Source organism: Sphaerodactylus townsendi, linkage group LG07, assembly GCF_021028975.2.
Source record: "Sphaerodactylus townsendi isolate TG3544 linkage group LG07, MPM_Stown_v2.3, whole genome shotgun sequence".
In the NCBI taxonomy this organism is placed as follows: domain Eukaryota; kingdom Metazoa; phylum Chordata; class Lepidosauria; order Squamata; family Sphaerodactylidae; genus Sphaerodactylus; species Sphaerodactylus townsendi.
In genome coordinates, this window is record NC_059431.1 from 2,591,513 (window position 1) to 2,615,479 (window position 23,967).

The 23,967-nt window shown below is 73.6% G+C and overlaps 3 protein-coding genes across 4 annotated transcripts; all 3 read right to left on the minus strand.

Moving 5' to 3' along the window:
• Positions 1-2,472: 2,472 nt before the first annotated feature.
• On the minus strand, positions 2,473-4,676 carry HINT2 (histidine triad nucleotide binding protein 2). Its single transcript, XM_048503610.1, has 5 exons — positions 4,544-4,676; positions 4,221-4,367; positions 4,030-4,134; positions 3,559-3,631; positions 2,473-2,826 (listed from the first exon to the last, which is right to left on the minus strand). Exons 1-5 carry the CDS (start codon positions 4,613-4,615, stop codon positions 2,735-2,737), a joined length of 489 nt encoding a protein of 162 aa, XP_048359567.1. The 5' UTR covers positions 4,616-4,676; the 3' UTR covers positions 2,473-2,734.
• Positions 4,677-5,565: 889 nt separating this feature from the next.
• On the minus strand, positions 5,566-9,103 carry TAF1C (TATA-box binding protein associated factor, RNA polymerase I subunit C). 2 transcript variants are annotated; one of them, XM_048503593.1, is made up of 6 exons: positions 8,738-9,103; positions 8,125-8,260; positions 7,775-7,903; positions 7,056-7,233; positions 6,817-6,954; positions 5,566-6,569 (listed from the first exon to the last, which is right to left on the minus strand). In XM_048503593.1, exons 2-6 carry the CDS (start codon positions 8,227-8,229, stop codon positions 5,614-5,616), a joined length of 1,506 nt encoding a protein of 501 aa, XP_048359550.1. In that variant the 5' UTR covers positions 8,230-8,260; positions 8,738-9,103; the 3' UTR covers positions 5,566-5,613. The 2 variants fall into 2 exon arrangements, with proteins under 2 accessions (XP_048359550.1, XP_048359549.1); XM_048503592.1 differs by lacking the exon at positions 8,738-9,103 and having other exon boundaries at positions 8,125-8,727.
• Positions 9,104-11,602: 2,499 nt separating this feature from the next.
• On the minus strand, positions 11,603-12,712 carry LOC125436530 (basic proline-rich protein-like; the record flags this gene model as incomplete). Its single annotated transcript, XM_048503612.1, has 1 exon — positions 11,603-12,712. A coding segment is annotated over one exon (1,110 nt), but the record flags the coding sequence as incomplete, so codon positions are not given.
• Positions 12,713-23,967: the final 11,255 nt, after the last annotated feature.

Sequence of the window (23,967 nt, forward strand, 5' to 3'; positions counted from 1 at the left end):
GGGGACCCACCTTGTGGAGCGACTGCCCTGGCGAGGTCAGGAACGTTCTATTCTACTGGCTTCCTTCGCTCACCACGACCGGCAGCTCCTGTAGGGCCCCTCCTCCATCCCTTGCACAGCCACCTGTGCTTGCGCCGTGCAGAGGCACGCGACGGAGAACCGCCTCTGGCCTTGGAAACCCTACCAGGATGCCATCATTGAGCTGCAACATGACAGCAGTTTCCACCCCCACAGCCGTGGCCCCCCCACCCCCCTCCTCAGCAGCAAATTCCAGATTCCAATCACTTGTTTGTAAAGATCACCTAGAGTAGTGTTCAGTTCCGGGTGTTGGAAGAGAAAGACTTGATGCTGTTACGCTGTTTCCTGCCTCACCCTACAGAGGGGTTTTACTATGGATAGCCAGTGGCTAGATAGGAATTGACACCTTTACTCTATCATGCTGGCACTATCCCTTTGATGTTAGACTGATACTCTCAAGGACTTCCTTCCGGCTTCTTCCTCGACCCCTTCTCCATTCTTCTTCCTACCATGCCTAGAGAGAGGATGGGTGCTCCGCGCATCCATCCCCATCCAGCTAGATTAGGATAGCATGGTGACTCTATCTACCTACCTTTCTATCCAGAATGGAGTTCACTAATCAATACTCTTTTTATTAAATTAGAAACTACAACTGACTCTGACTTTCTTTTGTGGAAGCTTGCCGCACATTGGGATCCATCACGCACACGCACGCACACGCACACGAGGTAAGGCTCCTGCTGTGCTGTTTAAGCCACCAGTGCACTCTGCTAACTACGAATAGGGATAATCTCCAACTACCAGGAGCTCTGATTCCCAACACTGAGCACCACAATTTAAGAAGGATATTGACAAGCTGGAATAGGTCCAGCTTAGGAAGCTGGGGATGTTTAGTCTGGAGAAATGAAGGTGGGGGGGGGAGACGGGACATGATAGCCATGTTTAAATATTTGAAGGGATGTCATGTCGAAGAGGGAGCAAGCTTGTTTTCTGCTGCTCTAGAGACTAGGACACGGAGTAATGGGTTCAAGGTGATAGAAAAGAAATTCTACCTAAACATTAGGAAGAACTTCCTGACAATCAGGGCTCTCCAACAGTGGAATGCACTACCTTGGAGGGTGGTGGAGTCTCCTTCTCTGGAGGGTTTTAAACAGAAGCTGGATGGCCATTTGCCGGGAGTGCTTTGATCGTGTGTTCCTACATGGCAGGGGGTTGGACTGGATGACCCCTGGGGTCTCTTCCAACTCCATGATTCTATGAGGCATCTCTTTTTGATCATCCTGAACTGACTGCCCATCAACTTTGCTGAGGGTCCAGAGTCCTGGTGTTCCAGAAGAGGAGGCAAAGGTTCTCTGTCCACTCTTTGCCTCTCACCCTCCCTGCATAATTGGGCAGCCCTCTATTGTGTGCCCACCACCTTTAGTTGTCTTTCCCTCTAGAATGGGAAGTCTTTCCCCACTGGTTTTCCAGGGTGCAGCCTGCCCTGATGCTGTGCAGAGGCGCCCTCTGCTGGCCACCCAGAGAACGATGCCTTCCCACGGCACTGTGCTGGGGAACAGGTTGCGCTGCCTCAGCAGTGTTGTTGCGTGTCGAGGTCTCCTCTGAAGGGCACGGCGGAGTTTCCAGGAGGCAGCAGAAGGCCTTTCTTCCCCATCGCCTGTGACCCAGAGCTTCTGGGGGCTGACCTGGGACCCTGCGCAGACCACGGCACCAGGAGCAGTGACCACAATGCGATGATGTTCAGCATTCGTGCATCAATGGAAAGGTGTGTGCCCCCCCCCAGTCCAAACAATTGGGTGCAACTTCAAAAAAAGAAACCTTGCAAAAAAAATTGAAGGAACTAGCCAGGATATTGAAACATCCTTCTAGCACATTTAGAAACTATTTCAAAACACTGGTTCTCAGAGCCAAAGTGGACATCAAGGCAGAACTCCAGAATCTCCCAGCAAGACTGGCACACTGGCAAAGAGCCACGGAGGTGCTGGCATGCCCATATCGCAGGCGGCAGGGGAGGGACCGTGTGCTTAAACCCTCCACTCTGTGCGCCCATCTGCAGGCACACAGGAAACGAGAAGGCCAGGGCCACTGTTTGAGCCTTTCTCCTCCTGTTCTGCCCATCTTTTGAAAGGTGACCGGGGGTCCTCACTGGAACTTTTCGGGACGGAGCATGGTGGCTTTCCCATTTTGGGGGGGGGGTTTACTGCCACAGGCAGGAGGACAGTTCATGCCTCATAGTGCTCGTGCGCACCTGGCACCCTCAGTGCGAGGCACAGGATAATCGCTGGAAGAACACAGCCCCCCCCCCCGGTGTATGGAGGGGGCAATCAGAGCTGCCTAATTCAGGGGCAAGGGCCCACCCCCTCCCCTGCTGCCTGGATGATGGCTGTTTGGCTGGGCAGGGGACCCGAAGGCCACAGGGAGAAACCAAGATGCGCGGGAAGAGCAACTCCTAGCAAAGATTGATTGATTTATATTTTGGTTCATCACCCGCCCTTCCCCACAGGGGTCAGAGCGGTGAACAACAACGACGATAAAAACATGACACAAACAGAACAGTCATAAAAACATAAACAGAATAAAAACAGCTTTAAAATGTTAACAGTAGATGGCGCCATCCCATGCCCTTAGATGTCACCTCAAAGAGGGCACAGGGCACTCGTTTATTGGGAGAGAGTTGCTTTGCGGGGCTCTTCCAGCTACTTTGGGGGCCAGAAGCTCAGCCCGGTGGCCAGCCCATCTGACGGCCGCCCAAGACGTGGAGATGCAGGTGGTAGACGGATTGGGCCCCGTGCTTCCCGTCATTGATCACTGCAAGAGGAGGAGGACAGGACGGCCTCGGGCAAGAGCTTCCCCAGGTCAACTATGGCCGGCAGCAGCAGCCATTGCCGTAGCTGCCACAGGGGCAGGGCCCCCAAGACACGTGCCGCACGGGAGAGAAGCCACGCAAGCGGAGAAGTGACGAAGAGCCTCTGCCACAGCCTGGCGGGTTGGCCTCAGATACCCAGGCCCCAGCACTCCCAGACTCTGCATTGCTGGTTCCATTCCTGTGCAGTCCTCCTCTGGCAAAACAGAGCCTCTTCTGGGCCCCAGCCCCCCCCCCCCCCGGCACCCTTTGCCAGGGGCTGAGCTCCCCGGCCCAGGCTCCATCCCGCCCAAGCAGGCACCAGGGCTGAGCCTTTCGCACAGAGGCCACGGCCAGGAGAGCTTGCCCAGCGGCCGGCCGGGGGTCTGCCCAGTGCAGGGAAGGGGGCCTCTGCTCTGCTTCCCACGGGGGCAGGTGGCTCTCTGGCCCCAAGGAGGAGCAGCGGACCCCTGGCCCGGTCCCACCTGCAAACAGGAGGAGGAGATTCACAGCCCTGGCTCCTCTGTGGGAGTGGGCCCTCGGATCCGGCTGCCTCCAGCTTGGCTCAGGGCCACAGACGTCGGGGCACGGCAAAATGCCAGCAACCGGCCTGGGGCAGCCCTGTGGGGCAGCAAGGGTGGCTGCTGCCCATTTGAGGAGGACTCCGAGGCGCTGGCAGGGGGTCAGCAGCTACTCACCTACGCGGTAGCCCTCGGAAAGGCCCTGCGCCTTTGCAGTCTGGCTCGCAACCACCAGCAGGTGCCCCAGGAGCTGGGAAGGAAGGGAGGGAGGGACGTTTGGGGCACGCACAAGCAGCCGCTTTGCAGGCACCAACGCACCGGCCAGTCTGCATCCCAGGGACTTTCCAAAGTGACCACCAGTGCGGCAGAGAGGGACAAAGGGGGGGGGGGCAAGGAAGCCCCTCAGGCAGAGCTTTCAGCCTTCAAAATGAAGAAGCAGAAGAGGAGTTTGGATTTATACCCAAAGGGGGGGAGGGGGTCTGAAATCATTTCCGGGGGGGGGTCAAAACGAGCTCCTGACTGTTTGCTCTGAACAAGCTGAACTTGCAAATGCCCGTTTTGTCCTGGAAGTTGCTGAACTCTGCAGCGGGGCCGGTGCGGAAGGCGCAGGAGCTGCCCAGCGACGGAGAGGCCCCCCCCCCCGCTTACCTGGGCATCGCTGGGGGCCACGCTGCTGAGGCGGGGGATGGGCCGCCGGGGGATCACCAGGAAGTGGACCGGCGCCTGAGGGTTCACGTCACGGAAGGCCACGCACTGTGGGGAGGAAGTAAGACGGCTGCAGCAAGCGCCCTCTGCCCATGCTCGGGGGCACCCCCGGCCCCTCGGCCAAGCAGCCTCACCTGCGCGTCCTGGTAGAGGATCTCGGCCGGGAGGGAGCCGTCCACGATCCTGCTGAAGACGGTGCCGCCCCCGCGCTGCTCCGCCGCCGCCCGCTCCGCCGCCGCCACCTCCCCCCCGTCGGGGCCCCCGCCGGCCAGTCGCGCCCCCTGCAGAGGGAGGGGCGGAGGGGGTCATCCAGCCGCGACTCCGCCACGTCCGGGCCCGCTTCCTCCCCCACAACTTCAAAGCAGCGCCCGCCGCGGGCCCCCCCCCCCGCCTTTGCAGGGCAGGCGCGCTCCCACACCCGGGGGCCCCCTCCCCCCGCCCCGCCCCGCCCTCCTACCTGCCAGGGCAGCCCCCGGCCCCCCCGCCGCAGCCCCCGCAGCGCCGCCCCGCGAACCAGCGCCGCCGCCATCGACCTTCTTCCCCGGGGGAGGGCTTGACCGGTTGGCCGCCCCGGCTGCCACTCCTCCCACAAGGCCCGCCCCATTAACCCTAAGAGTGCTGCACAAATCTCAGCACCCGCCCACCCAAGTCACGCATTGAGAGCAGGATGCCAACCTCCAGGTGGGGGTTGCTGGGGATCTCCTGGGATGACCAGGATCCAGTCTCTGCAAGAAAATGGGCTGCCTGCCCCTCCCCTCTAACCCCCCTTTCTCAGCTCCCCCCCCCCAACACCTCCAGAATTCCCCAATCTGGAGATGGCAACACAAAAAGGAGCCGGACAGCACCCCCCCCCCAGCCCACATCAGACCTCCCCCCTCCCCAAAAGCGAGACAGAAGGCGGGGGGGGGGGTCCCCAGCAACATTTATTTATGAATTTTTACCACGCCCATCCCCAAGGGGCTCAGGGCGGCAAGACAACCACCTAAAACCTCTCCCCATATGTCCCCACACGGCCTCTGGTGCTCCCAGGCCCCTCCATGATACAGCTGGCCTCCACCGGGGGCAGGGCCTTCTCTGCCTTAGCCCCTGCCTGGTGGAACTCATCTGTTAGAGCCCTGCGGGACCTGGAACATTCTGCAGGGCTTGTAAAACAGACTTATTCCACTGGGGGGGGGGGGGGCATTGATTGTGTGCCACCCCGGTAATCTGTTCCATCTTACCCTGTATTTTATTCTGCGGTATGTACCATCTGGACCAGCCCCGTGAAACAAAATGCTGTTCACCATCTGTAGATTTCTGTATTTTTTACCATTTAAAAATTTATAGTTTTACGGAATTTTATGGGGTTTTATATTGTTTTAGTATATTACTGTACACCACCCAAAGCCCTCCAGGGATGGGTGGTCTATCAAGTGGAATAAATAAATAAATAAAAACAGCTATAAACTCCTAAAGTGTAATGAAAACACTACTACAGTATAATAGCAACTTGTCCTTTATTGATGGGGCCCCTGTCCCTTTGCCCCGTCAGAAGCCCATGAGGGGCCGCTTGCGAGGGGGCTGTGAGCGCAGGCTGGCCTGTGAGCCCTGCGAAGGGGGCAGTGAGCGTTGGCTGGCCGACCGTGCCTGGCAGAGGTCCTCGGGGGGCTCTGGCGGCTGCTCCAGGACAGCCAGGAAATGGCGCAGGGTGCGGCGGCGCTCTTGGGGGATGCCCCGTTTGGCCAGGGTCTGGCTGGACAGCAGCAACCCCGAGTCCTGGGAGCCTGGCAGAGAGTCCTCTTGGGAGGCAGCAGGGGGTGCTGCCCAGATGCCGCTGGTGCCGGCGCTCGAGCCCTGGGAGAAGTCGCTGAGGGAGGAGGTGAAGCTGGAGGCCAGGCTCGGGGGGCCTCGTGCCCTCTTCAGCCGGCGCCGCTGCTCCCGGAGGGCCCGCTTCTTCTGCGCCTCTGTCAGGCCCAGCTTGCCCTCCCACCAGCCAGCCCAGCCCCCGGCCCAGGAGGCCAGCAGCCGCTCCTGCAGTTCGGACCGGCGGCCCACCGGCTTCGGGGGCAAGGGAGCAGGCGAGGCTTGTCTGGGCGCCCAGGGGCACAGGAGCCGTTGGTCCCGCATGGCCTCGTGCAGGCGCTGGCGGACGCCCTGAAAGGCAGCGACGGTCGCAGGCGCCTCCTGCAGCTTCCGCTGGCTGAAGAGACGGCGGAAGGCACGGCGCCTGCTAGTGGCGCACAGGGGCTGAGGCATGACCGGTGCCCACTGCCCACTGTGCCAAGAGCCCTTGAGCCAACGACGGTAGCTGGCAGCCGCAGCAGGGCCGAGGGTGGCGGCTGGAGCATCCTGCAGAGGGCCCAGGGTTGTCTCTGGCTCCAGCGGGGCATCCTCGGCTGCCTCCTGGTGCTCAAGGGGCTGGTAGAAGAGGTCCCCGGCCTGGGATAGCTGGAAGATGAGCAGGGATTCCCTCTGGCCCTGCCGGCCCACGGCGGCTGTGATGCCTAGTGGAGAGCAGAGGGGAGAGGAGACGGCACGTCACTGCTTCACCTGGAGGAGGAGAGAGCCCCACCTGCCCCCTGCCCAGAGGAAAGATGGCTGGACGACCCTTCCCTTCCCCAGCCAATGAAAAGCACTGCAGAACGTGATGGAAAATGGCAGCGGCGGGGGGGCCTTGACCAGGCTCTCCCCGCCTCCCCCCACTTATTCCCCCCATCAGCAGGCATGGCTGCCACGTGCCCTGTCACGTACCAGTGGTGGGCTGGGTCAGGCGCTGCTCGAGGGCACTGAGGACAGAGGGCACCTGAAGGGGGAAGAGGGGGAGGCAGTCGCTGAGGGAGGAGAGCTTCTGGGGAGGGCCCCATAGCTGGCACGGGGCGCTGCTGCCACCTGTGGAAAGAAGCCATCAGCACCTGCCGGCACACAGAAGAGCGGCCCCCAGGCGTGGCGCCCCCGTCCTCCCGCTCGCCACCCCCACTACCTGCCCGCACCTGCGTACTGCACCAGCAGCAGCTCCTGACTGTGGTGGGTGCCCAGGAGGAGCTTGTGGGTGCGCTGCGGCCCCCCGCCGGGCGTGAGGTGGCTGAACAGCGGAGGCCTGCGCATCATGTGCCGCCAGCGGAGAACGGGCACCAGCGGGACTCGTTCGTCCAGCACATAAACGGAGAACTAAGAAATGGGAGACGGGGAGGGTGAGAGCAGGCAGGAGGGGCACCGTCTCTCGGCCCCCTCCCACAGCACTCGGAGAGAAGTGGAGCAGGAGAGAGCGCAGCCGGGCCTCCCACGCCCTGCCCTGCCCTGCGGCTCTCAGGTGCAGGAGGGGCAGCGGGGCTTCAAGCACCCACTGGAGACCAGGCACGTCCCCAGGCACCGAGGGCTCCGACGCCAGCTGCTCTTCCCACCAGTCACCCCATAAGGGAGAGTGGGGGCAGCAACATTTCAGACAACGGCTGCTGGATGCCCCCCAAGAGGCTCTGTGAAGATGGCCGTTCCACAGAAGCAGGTGAGAGCCCAGGGCCAGAAGCCCCGGGGGGGCGGGGAGCCTTCCTCTTTAACAGGGTGCTTGCTGGAAAAGGAGCCCAGGGCGCTCCAGACGGTGCCGGGCACATCTCACCCGCAACACTGCGCTCGGGAGCTGGGGCTGCTGCGAGGCCCTGCTGAGAAGGGTGGAGTGGAAGGACAGGCTGGAAGGGCCGCCCGTGGCGCTCACCTGCGTGGCGATGAGGTGATGGAAGGGCTCCGCTTGGCCCAGGTGTCTGGCCTGAACCAGCCGCTCCCCGCGCTGGCACTCTGCTTCGCTCCCCACCTTGAAGAACTCCACAGGGTGACCAGAAGGCATCTGAAGACAGGAAGACCCTGTGAGTCCTTGGAGAACTTTGGACCCCCCCCCCACGTGACTTTTACTGGATCTTGTGGATGGAGCAGGAAGACATGGGAGGGGGTCTGCAGGCGAAGGGGAATGTCAGCACTGCAGGTCCCCCCGTCCCACCCACCCCCCACCCAACATCACCACTGTGCTGAAATCCGCTCAGCTAGAGGGCAAGACTGTGCTGTGCTCACCCTGCGGTCGATGCCCATCAGCCCTGTACGGTCGGCGTAGCTCAGTACCAGCGGGTGGGCAGTGAAGTCGCTCCCACGCCAAGGGGAGGGGTCGCGGAAGAACATGGTCTGCCTGTCTTCGTGCAGCCGCTGAAGCCTGAGAAGGGACATGCGGGGGGGGGGGGGGCTGCAGGAATCTCTCTGGCACATCCACCCCGGGGGTTTGGAGCAGCCCCCCCCCCCCCCGCTGACCCACTCTGGAAAGCACACGCCATGAGAAATGGTACAACGACCAATCGTGAAAGGAAAAAACACGCATTGTACCTGCCACTATTTACTATCTTATATTGTTCTTCAAAGTGATTCACAAAACATATTAATAAAGTGCAATATTATTAGTGACAATCCTAACACATCAAATTACTCTACAGTATATATATATATACACACAATCAAGACATCCTGTACAGTATTGCAGAAACCTTTCCGGGGTCTCTGCCAGCCCTCCCGCCACAAGACGCGGGGCTGCAACACGCCAGCCCACCAGAGATGAGGATTCAGCGAGGGACCCACAACCCGCTTGCGACAGGATGGTTCAGAGTGGCCCCCCTCCCCAGCCAGCAGGGCTGCTTACCCCCACTCCACATTCCACAAGTACAAGCTTCCGCTGAGGGTGCAGAGGGACGCCTCGCCCGGCACGTGGGGGCTGCAAGGTGAGAGAGGGGCCACAGTTAGCAATGGGGGCAGGTGGCTGCTGCGCAGGGAGCTCCTCTCACTGACTACAACCCTGCAGGCTGGACACACACCCCCACTAGGGCCCAGAGCGGCTTATGAAAACGTGCGCCACAGTAGGCAGATGAAAAGCCACAGAACGAGCCATCTAAGCCGGAGAAAACTCTTCACCATCTCAACTCAACATGGCTGACGGTCTTTCTGCAGAGCGTCTGCAGCAGCCCTGCGCCCCCGCGAGGCAGCAGCGAGGCCAATCTTCTGGCCCCACCCCCAAGGAAAGTGCTACACAAAAGCCTCATGTGCTTCCCCACCCCAAAGCCCTGCTCTTGGGATGTGCAGGGGAAGATGGGCACTGAATTGGTCCCCCTTCCTTTGGTTCTTGCAGGACCCAGGACTCCCCGGGGATTTCCCCCAGACTCAGGAGAATCACTCCTGGGTCGGCTGTCACTATCTAAAAGGAGCCACAGGAAAGTGGCATGTTTCTGATGGACCCAGAATCAGCTCCAAACAAAGCTGTGGGTTTTCTGGGACAATCAGGATTGGAAAACGTGGACTCAAATGTAAACAAATAACCATGTGAAAGTTGCTGGTGGGAAGTGCGCTCCCGCCACAGACAGCTGACAGGGACCCCTCGCAGGGTTCTCAAGACAAGAGACCTTCAGAGGCGGTTAGTTGCGGCCGGCCTCTGTGGAGCGAGAGGGACCAGGGGCGTAACGAGGCAGCCCTGGGCAAACTGTAGCCCTGGGCAAAACCTGAGTTGGATGCCCCCCCCATGGGTGGCCACTCCACCACGACCAAATTTTTTTTTGCACCAGGACATTGGTGCCTGCAGGGGGTGCATTTTTAGACATATCAGCACCACAATTTCAGCACATCATCAGGAGACTGTCCTTATGCTACTCCCCAAGTCTGGTGAGGTTTGGTTCAAGGAGTCCAAAGTTATGGACTCCCAAAGGGGGTGCCCCTATCCCCCATTGTTTCCAATGGGAGCTAATAGGAGATGGGGGCTACAGTTTTGAGGGTCCATAACTTTGGCCCCCCTGTGGGGGTGGGGGGGGGGGGGGGCGGGTGGGGGGGGTGTTGTGGGGGGGGGGGGGCGTGTGAGGGGGGCGGGGGCGTGGGGAGGGGGGGGCGAGGGGGGTCGGGGGGGGTGGGGAGGGGCGGGGGTGGGGGGGGGGGGGGGTGGGGGGGGGGGGGGGTGGGGGGGGGGGGGGGTGGGGGGGGGGGGGGGTGGGGGGGGGGGGGGGTGGGGGGGGGGGGGGGTGGGGGGGGGGGGGGGTGGGGGGGGGGGGGGGTGGGGGGGGGGGGGGGTGGGGGGGGGGGGGGGTGGGGGGGGGGGGGGGTGGGGGGGGGGGGGGGTGGGGGGGGGGGGGGGTGGGGGGGGGGGGGGGTGGGGGGGGGGGGGGGTGGGGGGGGGGGGGGGTGGGGGGGGGGGGGGGTGGGGGGGGGGGGGGGTGGGGGGGGGGGGGGGTGGGGGGGGGGGGGGGTGGGGGGGGGGGGGGGTGGGGGGGGGGGGGGGTGGGGGGGGGGGGGGGTGGGGGGGGGGGGGGGTGGGGGGGGGGGGGGGTGGGGGGGGGGGGGGGTGGGGGGGGGGGGGGGTGGGGGGGGGGGGGGGTGGGGGGGGGGGGGGGTGGGGGGGGGGGGGGGTGGGGGGGGGGGGGGGTGGGGGGGGGGGGGGGTGGGGGGGGGGGGGGGTGGGGGGGGGGGGGGGTGGGGGGGGGGGGGGGTGGGGGGGGGGGGGGGTGGGGGGGGGGGGGGGTGGGGGGGGGGGGGGGTGGGGGGGGGGGGGGGTGGGGGGGGGGGGGGGTGGGGGGGGGGGGGGGTGGGGGGGGGGGGGGGTGGGGGGGGGGGGGGGTGGGGGGGGGGGGGGGTGGGGGGGGGGGGGGGTGGGGGGGGGGGGGGGTGGGGGGGGGGGGGGGTGGGGGGGGGGGGGGGTGGGGGGGGGGGGGGGTGGGGGGGGGGGGGGGTGGGGGGGGGGGGGGGTGGGGGGGGGGGGGGGTGGGGGGGGGGGGGGGTGGGGGGGGGGGGGGGTGGGGGGGGGGGGGGGTGGGGGGGGGGGGGGGTGGGGGGGGGGGGGGGTGGGGGGGGGGGGGGGTGGGGGGGGGGGGGGGTGGGGGGGGGGGGGGGTGGGGGGGGGGGGGGGTGGGGGGGGGGGGGGGTGGGGGGGGGGGGGGGTGGGGGGGGGGGGGGGTGGGGGGGGGGGGGGGTGGGGGGGGGGGGGGGTGGGGGGGGGGGGGGGTGGGGGGGGGGGGGGGTGGGGGGGGGGGGGGGTGGGGGGGGGGGGGGGTGGGGGGGGGGGGGGGTGGGGGGGGGGGGGGGTGGGGGGGGGGGGGGGTGGGGGGGGGGGGGGGTGGGGGGGGGGGGGGGTGGGGGGGGGGGGGGGTGGGGGGGGGGGGGGGTGGGGGGGGGGGGGGGTGGGGGGGGGGGGGGGTGGGGGGGGGGGGGGGTGGGGGGGGGGGGGGGTGGGGGGGGGGGGGGGTGGGGGGGGGGGGGGGTGGGGGGGGGGGGGGGTGGGGGGGGGGGGGGGTGGGGGGGGGGGGGGGTGGGGGGGGGGGGGGGTGGGGGGGGGGGGGGGTGGGGGGGGGGGGGGGTGGGGGGGGGGGGGGGTGGGGGGGGGGGGGGGTGGGGGGGGGGGGGGGTGGGGGGGGGGGGGGGTGGGGGGGGGGGGGGGTGGGGGGGGGGGGGGGTGGGGGGGGGGGGGGGTGGGGGGGGGGGGGGGTGGGGGGGGGGGGGGGTGGGGGGGGGGGGGGGTGGGGGGGGGGGGGGGTGGGGGGGGGGGGGGGTGGGGGGGGGGGGGGGTGGGGGGGGGGGGGGGTGGGGGGGGGGGGGGGTGGGGGGGGGGGGGGGTGGGGGGGGGGGGGGGTGGGGGGGGGGGGGGGTGGGGGGGGGGGGGGGTGGGGGGGGGGGGGGGTGGGGGGGGGGGGGGGTGGGGGGGGGGGGGGGTGGGGGGGGGGGGGGGTGGGGGGGGGGGGGGGTGGGGGGGGGGGGGGGTGGGGGGGGGGGGGGGTGGGGGGGGGGGGGGGTGGGGGGGGGGGGGGGTGGGGGGGGGGGGGGGTGGGGGGGGGGGGGGGTGGGGGGGGGGGGGGGTGGGGGGGGGGGGGGGTGGGGGGGGGGGGGGGTGGGGGGGGGGGGGGGTGGGGGGGGGGGGGGGTGGGGGGGGGGGGGGGTGGGGGGGGGGGGGGGTGGGGGGGGGGGGGGGTGGGGGGGGGGGGGGGTGGGGGGGGGGGGGGGTGGGGGGGGGGGGGGGTGGGGGGGGGGGGGGGTGGGGGGGGGGGGGGGTGGGGGGGGGGGGGGGTGGGGGGGGGGGGGGGTGGGGGGGGGGGGGGGTGGGGGGGGGGGGGGGTGGGGGGGGGGGGGGGTGGGGGGGGGGGGGGGTGGGGGGGGGGGGGGGTGGGGGGGGGGGGGGGTGGGGGGGGGGGGGGGTGGGGGGGGGGGGGGGTGGGGGGGGGGGGGGGTGGGGGGGGGGGGGGGTGGGGGGGGGGGGGGGTGGGGGGGGGGGGGGGTGGGGGGGGGGGGGGGTGGGGGGGGGGGGGGGTGGGGGGGGGGGGGGGTGGGGGGGGGGGGGGGTGGGGGGGGGGGGGGGTGGGGGGGGGGGGGGGTGGGGGGGGGGGGGGGTGGGGGGGGGGGGGGGTGGGGGGGGGGGGGGGTGGGGGGGGGGGGGGGTGGGGGGGGGGGGGGGTGGGGGGGGGGGGGGGTGGGGGGGGGGGGGGGTGGGGGGGGGGGGGGGTGGGGGGGGGGGGGGGTGGGGGGGGGGGGGGGTGGGGGGGGGGGGGGGTGGGGGGGGGGGGGGGTGGGGGGGGGGGGGGGTGGGGGGGGGGGGGGGTGGGGGGGGGGGGGGGTGGGGGGGGGGGGGGGTGGGGGGGGGGGGGGGTGGGGGGGGGGGGGGGTGGGGGGGGGGGGGGGTGGGGGGGGGGGGGGGTGGGGGGGGGGGGGGGTGGGGGGGGGGGGGGGTGGGGGGGGGGGGGGGTGGGGGGGGGGGGGGGTGGGGGGGGGGGGGGGTGGGGGGGGGGGGGGGTGGGGGGGGGGGGGGGTGGGGGGGGGGGGGGGTGGGGGGGGGGGGGGGTGGGGGGGGGGGGGGGTGGGGGGGGGGGGGGGTGGGGGGGGGGGGGGGTGGGGGGGGGGGGGGGTGGGGGGGGGGGGGGGTGGGGGGGGGGGGGGGTGGGGGGGGGGGGGGGTGGGGGGGGGGGGGGGTGGGGGGGGGGGGGGGTGGGGGGGGGGGGGGGTGGGGGGGGGGGGGGGTGGGGGGGGGGGGGGGTGGGGGGGGGGGGGGGTGGGGGGGGGGGGGGGTGGGGGGGGGGGGGGGTGGGGGGGGGGGGGGGTGGGGGGGGGGGGGGGTGGGGGGGGGGGGGGGTGGGGGGGGGGGGGGGTGGGGGGGGGGGGGGGTGGGGGGGGGGGGGGGTGGGGGGGGGGGGGGGTGGGGGGGGGGGGGGGTGGGGGGGGGGGGGGGTGGGGGGGGGGGGGGGTGGGGGGGGGGGGGGGTGGGGGGGGGGGGGGGTGGGGGGGGGGGGGGGTGGGGGGGGGGGGGGGTGGGGGGGGGGGGGGGTGGGGGGGGGGGGGGGTGGGGGGGGGGGGGGGTGGGGGGGGGGGGGGGTGGGGGGGGGGGGGGGTGGGGGGGGGGGGGGGTGGGGGGGGGGGGGGGTGGGGGGGGGGGGGGGTGGGGGGGGGGGGGGGTGGGGGGGGGGGGGGGTGGGGGGGGGGGGGGGTGGGGGGGGGGGGGGGTGGGGGGGGGGGGGGGTGGGGGGGGGGGGGGGTGGGGGGGGGGGGGGGTGGGGGGGGGGGGGGGTGGGGGGGGGGGGGGGTGGGGGGGGGGGGGGGTGGGGGGGGGGGGGGGTGGGGGGGGGGGGGGGTGGGGGGGGGGGGGGGTGGGGGGGGGGGGGGGTGGGGGGGGGGGGGGGTGGGGGGGGGGGGGGGTGGGGGGGGGGGGGGGTGGGGGGGGGGGGGGGTGGGGGGGGGGGGGGGTGGGGGGGGGGGGGGGTGGGGGGGGGGGGGGGTGGGGGGGGGGGGGGGTGGGGGGGGGGGGGGGTGGGGGGGGGGGGGGGTGGGGGGGGGGGGGGGTGGGGGGGGGGGGGGGTGGGGGGGGGGGGGGGTGGGGGGGGGGGGGGGTGGGGGGGGGGGGGGGTGGGGGGGGGGGGGGGTGGGGGGGGGGGGGGGTGGGGGGGGGGGGGGGTGGGGGGGGGGGGGGGTGGGGGGGGGGGGGGGTGGGGGGGGGGGGGGGTGGGGGGGGGGGGGGGTGGGGGGGGGGGGGGGTGGGGGGGGGGGGGGGTGGGGGGGGGGGGGGGTGGGGGGGGGGGGGGGTGGGGGGGGGGGGGGGTGGGGGGGGGGGGGGGTGGGGGGGGGGGGGGGTGGGGGGGGGGGGGGGTGGGGGGGGGGGGGGGTGGGGGGGGGGGGGGGTGGGGGGGGGGGGGGGTGGGGGGGGGGGGGGGTGGGGGGGGGGGGGGGTGGGGGGGGGGGGGGGTGGGGGGGGGGGGGGGTGGGGGGGGGGGGGGGTGGGGGGGGGGGGGGGTGGGGGGGGGGGGGGGTGGGGGGGGGGGGGGGTGGGGGGGGGGGGGGGTGGGGGGGGGGGGGGGTGGGGGGGGGGGGGGGTGGGGGGGGGGGGGGGTGGGGGGGGGGGGGGGTGGGGGGGGGGGGGGGTGGGGGGGGGGGGGGGTGGGGGGGGGGGGGGGTGGGGGGGGGGGGGGGTGGGGGGGGGGGGGGGTGGGGGGGGGGGGGGGTGGGGGGGGGGGGGGGTGGGGGGGGGGGGGGGTGGGGGGGGGGGGGGGTGGGGGGGGGGGGGGGTGGGGGGGGGGGGGGGTGGGGGGGGGGGGGGGTGGGGGGGGGGGGGGGTGGGGGGGGGGGGGGGTGGGGGGGGGGGGGGGTGGGGGGGGGGGGGGGTGGGGGGGGGGGGGGGTGGGGGGGGGGGGGGGTGGGGGGGGGGGGGGGTGGGGGGGGGGGGGGGTGGGGGGGGGGGGGGGTGGGGGGGGGGGGGGGTGGGGGGGGGGGGGGGTGGGGGGGGGGGGGGGTGGGGGGGGGGGGGGGTGGGGGGGGGGGGGGGTGGGGGGGGGGGGGGGTGGGGGGGGGGGGGGGTGGGGGGGGGGGGGGGTGGGGGGGGGGGGGGGTGGGGGGGGGGGGGGGTGGGGGGGGGGGGGGGTGGGGGGGGGGGGGGGTGGGGGGGGGGGGGGGTGGGGGGGGGGGGGGGTGGGGGGGGGGGGGGGTGGGGGGGGGGGGGGGTGGGGGGGGGGGGGGGTGGGGGGGGGGGGGGGTGGGGGGGGGGGGGGGTGGGGGGGGGGGGGGGTGGGGGGGGGGGGGGGTGGGGGGGGGGGGGGGTGGGGGGGGGGGGGGGTGGGGGGGGGGGGGGGTGGGGGGGGGGGGGGGTGGGGGGGGGGGGGGGTGGGGGGGGGGGGGGGTGGGGGGGGGGGGGGGTGGGGGGGGGGGGGGGTGGGGGGGGGGGGGGGTGGGGGGGGGGGGGGGTGGGGGGGGGGGGGGGTGGGGGGGGGGGGGGGTGGGGGGGGGGGGGGGTGGGGGGGGGGGGGGGTGGGGGGGGGGGGGGGTGGGGGGGGGGGGGGGTGGGGGGGGGGGGGGGTGGGGGGGGGGGGGGGTGGGGGGGGGGGGGGGTGGGGGGGGGGGGGGGTGGGGGGGGGGGGGGGTGGGGGGGGGGGGGGGTGGGGGGGGGGGGGGGTGGGGGGGGGGGGGGGTGGGGGGGGGGGGGGGTGGGGGGGGGGGGGGGTGGGGGGGGGGGGGGGTGGGGGGGGGGGGGGGTGGGGGGGGGGGGGGGTGGGGGGGGGGGGGGGTGGGGGGGGGGGGGGGTGGGGGGGGGGGGGGGTGGGGGGGGGGGGGGGTGGGGGGGGGGGGGGGTGGGGGGGGGGGGGGGTGGGGGGGGGGGGGGGTGGGGGGGGGGGGGGGTGGGGGGGGGGGGGGGTGGGGGGGGGGGGGGGTGGGGGGGGGGGGGGGTGGGGGGGGGGGGGGGTGGGGGGGGGGGGGGGTGGGGGGGGGGGGGGGTGGGGGGGGGGGGGGGTGGGGGGGGGGGGGGGTGGGGGGGGGGGGGGGTGGGGGGGGGGGGGGGTGGGGGGGGGGGGGGGTGGGGGGGGGGGGGGGTGGGGGGGGGGGGGGGTGGGGGGGGGGGGGGGTGGGGGGGGGGGGGGGTGGGGGGGGGGGGGGGTGGGGGGGGGGGGGGGTGGGGGGGGGGGGGGGTGGGGGGGGGGGGGGGTGGGGGGGGGGGGGGGTGGGGGGGGGGGGGGGTGGGGGGGGGGGGGGGTGGGGGGGGGGGGGGGTGGGGGGGGGGGGGGGTGGGGGGGGGGGGGGGTGGGGGGGGGGGGGGGTGGGGGGGGGGGGGGGTGGGGGGGGGGGGGGGTGGGGGGGGGGGGGGGTGGGGGGGGGGGGGGGTGGGGGGGGGGGGGGGTGGGGGGGGGGGGGGGTGGGGGGGGGGGGGGGTGGGGGGGGGGGGGGGTGGGGGGGGGGGGGGGTGGGGGGGGGGGGGGGTGGGGGGGGGGGGGGGTGGGGGGGGGGGGGGGTGGGGGGGGGGGGGGGTGGGGGGGGGGGGGGGTGGGGGGGGGGGGGGGTGGGGGGGGGGGGGGGTGGGGGGGGGGGGGGGTGGGGGGGGGGGGGGGTGGGGGGGGGGGGGGGTGGGGGGGGGGGGGGGTGGGGGGGGGGGGGGGTGGGGGGGGGGGGGGGTGGGGGGGGGGGGGGGTGGGGGGGGGGGGGGGTGGGGGGGGGGGGGGGTGGGGGGGGGGGGGGGTGGGGGGGGGGGGGGGTGGGGGGGGGGGGGGGTGGGGGGGGGGGGGGGTGGGGGGGGGGGGGGGTGGGGGGGGGGGGGGGTGGGGGGGGGGGGGGGTGGGGGGGGGGGGGGGTGGGGGGGGGGGGGGGTGGGGGGGGGGGGGGGTGGGGGGGGGGGGGGGTGGGGGGGGGGGGGGGTGGGGGGGGGGGGGGGTGGGGGGGGGGGGGGGTGGGGGGGGGGGGGGGTGGGGGGGGGGGGGGGTGGGGGGGGGGGGGGGTGGGGGGGGGGGGGGGTGGGGGGGGGGGGGGGTGGGGGGGGGGGGGGGTGGGGGGGGGGGGGGGTGGGGGGGGGGGGGGGTGGGGGGGGGGGGGGGTGGGGGGGGGGGGGGGTGGGGGGGGGGGGGGGTGGGGGGGGGGGGGGGTGGGGGGGGGGGGGGGTGGGGGGGGGGGGGGGTGGGGGGGGGGGGGGGTGGGGGGGGGGGGGGGTGGGGGGGGGGGGGGGTGGGGGGGGGGGGGGGTGGGGGGGGGGGGGGGTGGGGGGGGGGGGGGGTGGGGGGGGGGGGGGGTGGGGGGGGGGGGGGGTGGGGGGGGGGGGGGGTGGGGGGGGGGGGGGGTGGGGGGGGGGGGGGGTGGGGGGGGGGGGGGGTGGGGGGGGGGGGGGGTGGGGGGGGGGGGGGGTGGGGGGGGGGGGGGGTGGGGGGGGGGGGGGGTGGGGGGGGGGGGGGGTGGGGGGGGGGGGGGGTGGGGGGGGGGGGGGGTGGGGGGGGGGGGGGGTGGGGGGGGGGGGGGGTGGGGGGGGGGGGGGGTGGGGGGGGGGGGGGGTGGGGGGGGGGGGGGGTGGGGGGGGGGGGGGGTGGGGGGGGGGGGGGGTGGGGGGGGGGGGGGGTGGGGGGGGGGGGGGGTGGGGGGGGGGGGGGGTGGGGGGGGGGGGGGGTGGGGGGGGGGGGGGGTGGGGGGGGGGGGGGGTGGGGGGGGGGGGGGGTGGGGGGGGGGGGGGGTGGGGGGGGGGGGGGGTGGGGGGGGGGGGGGGTGGGGGGGGGGGGGGGTGGGGGGGGGGGGGGGTGGGGGGGGGGGGGGGTGGGGGGGGGGGGGGGTGGGGGGGGGGGGGGGTGGGGGGGGGGGGGGGTGGGGGGGGGGGGGGGTGGGGGGGGGGGGGGGTGGGGGGGGGGGGGGGTGGGGGGGGGGGGGGGTGGGGGGGGGGGGGGGTGGGGGGGGGGGGGGGTGGGGGGGGGGGGGGGTGGGGGGGGGGGGGGGTGGGGGGGGGGGGGGGTGGGGGGGGGGGGGGGTGGGGGGGGGGGGGGGTGGGGGGGGGGGGGGGTGGGGGGGGGGGGGGGTGGGGGGGGGGGGGGGTGGGGGGGGGGGGGGGTGGGGGGGGGGGGGGGTGGGGGGGGGGGGGGGTGGGGGGGGGGGGGGGTGGGGGGGGGGGGGGGTGGGGGGGGGGGGGGGTGGGGGGGGGGGGGGGTGGGGGGGGGGGGGGGTGGGGGGGGGGGGGGGTGGGGGGGGGGGGGGGTGGGGGGGGGGGGGGGTGGGGGGGGGGGGGGGTGGGGGGGGGGGGGGGTGGGGGGGGGGGGGGGTGGGGGGGGGGGGGGGTGGGGGGGGGGGGGGGTGGGGGGGGGGGGGGGTGGGGGGGGGGGGGGGTGGGGGGGGGGGGGGGTGGGGGGGGGGGGGGGTGGGGGGGGGGGGGGGTGGGGGGGGGGGGGGGTGGGGGGGGGGGGGGGTGGGGGGGGGGGGGGGTGGGGGGGGGGGGGGGTGGGGGGGGGGGGGGGTGGGGGGGGGGGGGGGTGGGGGGGGGGGGGGGTGGGGGGGGGGGGGGGTGGGGGGGGGGGGGGGTGGGGGGGGGGGGGGGTGGGGGGGGGGGGGGGTGGGGGGGGGGGGGGGTGGGGGGGGGGGGGGGTGGGGGGGGGGGGGGGTGGGGGGGGGGGGGGGTGGGGGGGGGGGGGGGTGGGGGGGGGGGGGGGTGGGGGGGGGGGGGGGTGGGGGGGGGGGGGGGTGGGGGGGGGGGGGGGTGGGGGGGGGGGGGGGTGGGGGGGGGGGGGGGTGGGGGGGGGGGGGGGTGGGGGGGGGGGGGGGTGGGGGGGGGGGGGGGTGGGGGGGGGGGGGGGTGGGGGGGGGGGGGGGTGGGGGGGGGGGGGGGTGGGGGGGGGGGGGGGTGGGGGGGGGGGGGGGTGGGGGGGGGGGGGGGTGGGGGGGGGGGGGGGTGGGGGGGGGGGGGGGTGGGGGGGGGGGGGGGTGGGGGGGGGGGGGGGTGGGGGGGGGGGGGGGTGGGGGGGGGGGGGGGTGGGGGGGGGGGGGGGTGGGGGGGGGGGGGGGTGGGGGGGGGGGGGGGTGGGGGGGGGGGGGGGTGGGGGGGGGGGGGGGTGGGGGGGGGGGGGGGTGGGGGGGGGGGGGGGTGGGGGGGGGGGGGGGTGGGGGGGGGGGGGGGTGGGGGGGGGGGGGGGTGGGGGGGGGGGGGGGTGGGGGGGGGGGGGGGTGGGGGGGGGGGGGGGTGGGGGGGGGGGGGGGTGGGGGGGGGGGGGGGTGGGGGGGGGGGGGGGTGGGGGGGGGGGGGGGTGGGGGGGGGGGGGGGTGGGGGGGGGGGGGGGTGGGGGGGGGGGGGGGTGGGGGGGGGGGGGGGTGGGGGGGGGGGGGGGTGGGGGGGGGGGGGGGTGGGGGGGGGGGGGGGTGGGGGGGGGGGGGGGTGGGGGGGGGGGGGGGTGGGGGGGGGGGGGGGTGGGGGGGGGGGGGGGTGGGGGGGGGGGGGGGTGGGGGGGGGGGGGGGTGGGGGGGGGGGGGGGTGGGGGGGGGGGGGGGTGGGGGGGGGGGGGGGTGGGGGGGGGGGGGGGTGGGGGGGGGGGGGGGTGGGGGGGGGGGGGGGTGGGGGGGGGGGGGGGTGGGGGGGGGGGGGGGTGGGGGGGGGGGGGGGTGGGGGGGGGGGGGGGTGGGGGGGGGGGGGGGTGGGGGGGGGGGGGGGTGGGGGGGGGGGGGGGTGGGGGGGGGGGGGGGTGGGGGGGGGGGGGGGTGGGGGGGGGGGGGGGTGGGGGGGGGGGGGGGTGGGGGGGGGGGGGGGTGGGGGGGGGGGGGGGTGGGGGGGGGGGGGGGTGGGGGGGGGGGGGGGTGGGGGGGGGGGGGGGTGGGGGGGGGGGGGGGTGGGGGGGGGGGGGGGTGGGGGGGGGGGGGGGGGGGGGGGGGGGGGGGGGGGGGGGGGGGGGGGGGGGGGGGAGTTGGGGGGGGGCGGGGGGGGGGTGGGGGGGGGGGGCGGGGCGGGGGGGGGGGGGGGGGGGGGGGGGGGGGTGGGGGGCGGGGGGGCCGGGGGTGGGGGGGGGCCGGGGGGGGGGGGGTGCGGGGGGGGGGGGGGGGGGGGGGGGTGGGGGGGGCAGAGAAGACCGGCCTCAGATCAAGAAGCTACCTGGGAACCAAAGTCAGCTCAGTCCTGCCTTCCTCGTGGGAAGGTGTGACCAGGAGGAGGAAAGGAGGAGGAGGGGCTTTGGGAGGCCTCAAGGTACCCTCCAAGCAAGAGGCTACTGCCAACCCTGCCTTCCTCCTGGACTTTTCTACATTCCCCTTGGGCAGGGGTGGCATCATGGTGGCACGGTGCCCCTCAGAGGTGGAGGCAGAGGGGTGGGACTTAGTTTTCCCCCAGGGGCTGCAAAACCCTGCCCCCACCACATCTTCCCAGCATGACAAACAGCTTCTTGGTCTGAGGCTGGCTGTGTTCCCCGGAGTTGCAGGTGTTTGTCAGGGTGGGGGCTGGTCATGCTTCTTGCTTGGCCAGTGATCAGCAGCGCTTCCTGGAGCTGCCCAGTGGCGAGTTTCAAGCGGGGGTTCAAGGGAAAGTGCTCTTGTACCAGCTGTTCTCTTTTGCACAAAAAGGTGACAGTATATCAATCCGCTGTTTCCTGGACCGGCTTTGCAGTGGAACGCTCCACAGGGGTCCCGGTCCCAGTCTAGTCCAGTCCAGTCCAGTCCAGTCCGGACAGCATCTCAGCAGCTGCTTCGCTTTGCTTTGCTGGCAAACTTAATATCCCACTCTACCATTTGGGCGGAATTCACAGATTCTTCCGGCCACACAAACCAGGATAGAAAGTGCCACAATCTGAGGAACTCAGAATTCCCTGATCTGCTGCAATCTTGTGGGGTGAGGAGAACCAGCATCTCGGAGTTACACCAGCATAAGGGCTGCTAATGTCAACGCAGGCCCCTGTCAGGCCCCTGCGCCCTCCCGGTTGGGGGCAGTTCTGGAGGCATGGCCACAGTCAATCCGCTAAACCCCTTCCCCCTGGAATGCCGCTGTCAGAGCCAGAGGTGCAAAACAAGGTGCTCATAGACTCCAATTGTCCTGGGAGGGGCCTCGTCTGACCCCGGCCTTCTTCATCCCTTGTGCCGAGTCGGAAGGAGAGCAAGTTCAGCAAGGGGGGGGAGGGACAAAAGTGCCCAGCAGAGAGGAGAGGTGGCTGCAGGAGCATAGCTGGGGTGGGGTGGGGAGGGGATCATGCCCCAGGGGGGCACTTGAGTGGAGACGCCCTGGCTGCCCCCTTGTGAGGTAGGGAATCCAGGTTGAGGGAGGAGGAGGGCAAGGAGGTGCCACTGTTACCATGCCGCCCTGGCATAGCGGAGGGGGGGTGCTTATTCACAGGTATTCCTACCCGCGTGCCAGCCTGAAGTGTGATGCTGGCTTTGCAGGGGCGGGGAGGCCGTTCTCCGGCAACAGCCAGGTCTCCCTGCGAGGAACTTCCAGGACTCTTTTCCTCTTTCTGTTTTCATGCTCTCAGCTTGCTTTCCACAGCAGCACATTTTCAGCTCCACAGCCAAAGGAGAGTGTGCCCTCAACATGAATACAGTAGCCCCGCTGAATAGATACTCATTTCCAGCCACAAAAGGACCCTCAACGACACTGCCTTCCCTAATTATCTTAACCCAGATACTCCCTTCTGTAACCAACGTCTCCCTGTTATCGCGACCTGGACACAGAGATCCAAAAGGGGGTCAGAGCAAAAAGATTCTCTGCTTAATTTAACTTACAGAGTCAAGTATCCCGTTTGTTAACTGATAGGTGCTTGAGCCTAACCGCGAGCTAGCTTGTGTTGGCCACATCCTATGGCAGTTTCCAAGAAGATGTCTGCCTCTCCTGTTCTTTGCAATACTGCTACCGCCCAGGATAAATAGCCAAAATATTTTCCTGAAGTCAAGTTACAGGGCTACACTGGTTCCATGTCAGGCCGCAGAGACTTGTGTAGTTCAGAAGCCTCCACGAGGCTCGCAAAGAACGTAAACATGTGCTTGTGCCAATGTTATATGGTTTCCCTCTTGCCTTTGCCCTCTTTAGATGTAATGAAAGCCCCTTTAGAGCTGAATTTATTATTTGCCCACTGTTCAGGATTTTAGTGTGACTAGGTTCCCCCGTTAGCTTAAGGTTTTGTTATTGTTAATTTAGGAGATTCTAATGTGTTTGTATTAGATTGTGTTCCTTAAAGTGTAAGTTTAAGAATGTTATTTGTGTTTGTCAGTAAAAGCAGTAGCCTGTAGAGGCTGATATTAAGGGACAAGGAAGTTGGCTCTGGAATGCAGCTTAGACCAACACCCAGCTGACTCCTTGGCAAAGACAAAGACCCCCTTTGGGTCTTTGGGGGCAAATCAAATCTGATGGCAGCACCCAGAGGTCCCCAGCCATTGGAAGACGTGCAGGGACCACCATTGGACAATTTGAACTCCCCTTTGTTGCAGGGACGAGGCGCGGGAGCCTCAGGACATAACTGAAGGAAACAGCCATCTGATAAAGGAGATAGCTGGGTGCGGCAACGAGCCCACCTGGACTTTCTGAATGGACATTATCTGCTATCCTTTCAGCACCGTTGCGAGATCTCGTGGGAAGGCGTTTGACAGTGGGATTTCGTAATCCCATTCAAAAATTGTAATTGTATCTTCTTTTTGTATTGTTGTTTTCTTATTGGTGTTTGGTAAGGGACTTGCCCCCTTACCTCCCCTTTCTACCTGCCCCCTTGCCCCTTTAATGTTTAGGAATAAAAGTTCTTGCACTTGTTTGCAAGGCGTGATTCTCCTGCTCGAGCTGTGACCATCACCTCCAAATAAAATCCTTTTGCTTTGAAGAACACCAGCTTCCTGCACCTCATTACGCTGCTGAGCTGAAAATCCACTGAGGGATAAGAGGTTCACAAGCACTTGATTCAATGCCATAAACACACACACACACACACACACACACACACACACCCCTTTCTCTGTGAATATGTGTATACGCTCTCCACCGGGGCGGGGGTTGCTTTCCCAGGGCAACAGCCTTCTTCCTTTGCAAGAGGAATGGGAGCCTTCGAGGGTGGGGGCTGCAAGCCCTGGCAGGAGGAGGGTCCCTCCCTGGGGCGAGGAGCACGAATCTCCTCTCCACTCTTCCCAACTGAGGACCATGACTGCAGGGGGGACCGACCACAGCAGCCCTCCTGGCGGGGGAGGGGCGGCATGCCTGCGGCTGCAGCAGCTCCATAGGCTGTTGCTGTTGCTCAGTCGCCTTTCTAGTCCAGCCGGCCGTTCCTTCTCAGACAGGACAAGCCGCCTGCTTTGCGAAGAATGAAGCCCGCGGCCCGCGCCTTTCTCGCCGCCGAGGCGGGCCAGTCTCTGCTGGGCATGAAAAAACATTAAAAAGGAAAGCAGACACGAGATCAATGAATGACGTGCAAGGCAGCCAAGTAAACAGTCACCTGTGGCAATTCTCTCCCCCCCCCCCACTCTGCCCTTGACTCTTCTCTGAGTCTTCTAGACGCAACCGCTCACCCCCCCTCCCCACCCTCTTCAGTCACCGCAGAGCCAGCTGGCCCAGGGCAGAAGCCCCCCCCCCCCACGGGACGCCTCCGGTCTGACTCTCAGCTGCTCAAATCTCCTCCAGCCATAGCTCAGCATCAGCTGCGGCCGGGTGGGCACCACGCCGAGCAGCGGGAATCAGAAAGGTGGGGCGACTTGGCCCCCCTGAACCCCCCCCGGTCCATGGCCCCTCTCGCCTGCAGCTCTGGCCAGCCCTTCCAGGACATGAGGGGAGGCGCCAGCATGACCCCTCCGGCGGCTTCGCGGGTGGGAGGTCAGCCGAGCCCACTTCCAGGAGGGGTGAGCACCCCTGACCCCGCCGGGGACAGCACCTGACTTCTCCCTCCTGGCCCTGAGGGGTGGGGGAGGTCGCGCAGCGTCCCGCCCCCTCCCCTCCCCTCCCCTCCCCTGAAGGGCGCCGCTTGGGCATCCTGCCGGCCGGTCTTTCCTCTGGAGGCGGGGGCAGCTGCGGAGCGGCGACTGACCGGCAGCTGGCCTGACCAATGAGCCGCGGCTTCCCCGGGCGGCCCGGTGCGGCGGGCCAATGGGGAAGGCGCGGGGGCTCCGGGCGGCAGCTGGGCCTGACGTCATGGCTGCTGGGCAGCAGCAGCTGCTGCTTCTGTCGCTACCGGAGCCGGAGCGCGGTGGCGGCGG

Bases quoted from the DNA above. Each gene is read 5' to 3' on its own strand.
- HINT2 (XM_048503610.1), bottom strand. From the start codon at position 4,615: ATGGCGGCGGCGCTGGTTCGCGGGGCGGCGCTGCGGGGGCTGCGGCGG. The intron at 3,632-4,029 runs GTAAGCGGGGGG...CTTCCTTCCCAG, and splicing joins TGGCCCCCAGCGATGCCCAG to CTCCTGGGGCACCTGCTGGT. The intron at 2,827-3,558 runs GTGAGTAGCTGC...CTCCTCTTGCAG, and splicing joins TTCCGAGGGCTACCGCGTAG to TGATCAATGACGGGAAGCAC.
- TAF1C (XM_048503592.1), bottom strand. From the start codon at position 8,313: ATGTGCCAGAGAGATTCCTGCAGCCCCCCCCCCCCCCGCATGTCCCTT. The intron at 6,955-7,055 runs GTGCGGGCAGGT...TTCTTTCCACAG, and splicing joins GCTGCTGGTGCAGTACGCAG to GTGGCAGCAGCGCCCCGTGC. The intron at 6,570-6,816 runs GTACGTGACAGG...GCTCTCCACTAG, and splicing joins CCTGACCCAGCCCACCACTG to GCATCACAGCCGCCGTGGGC.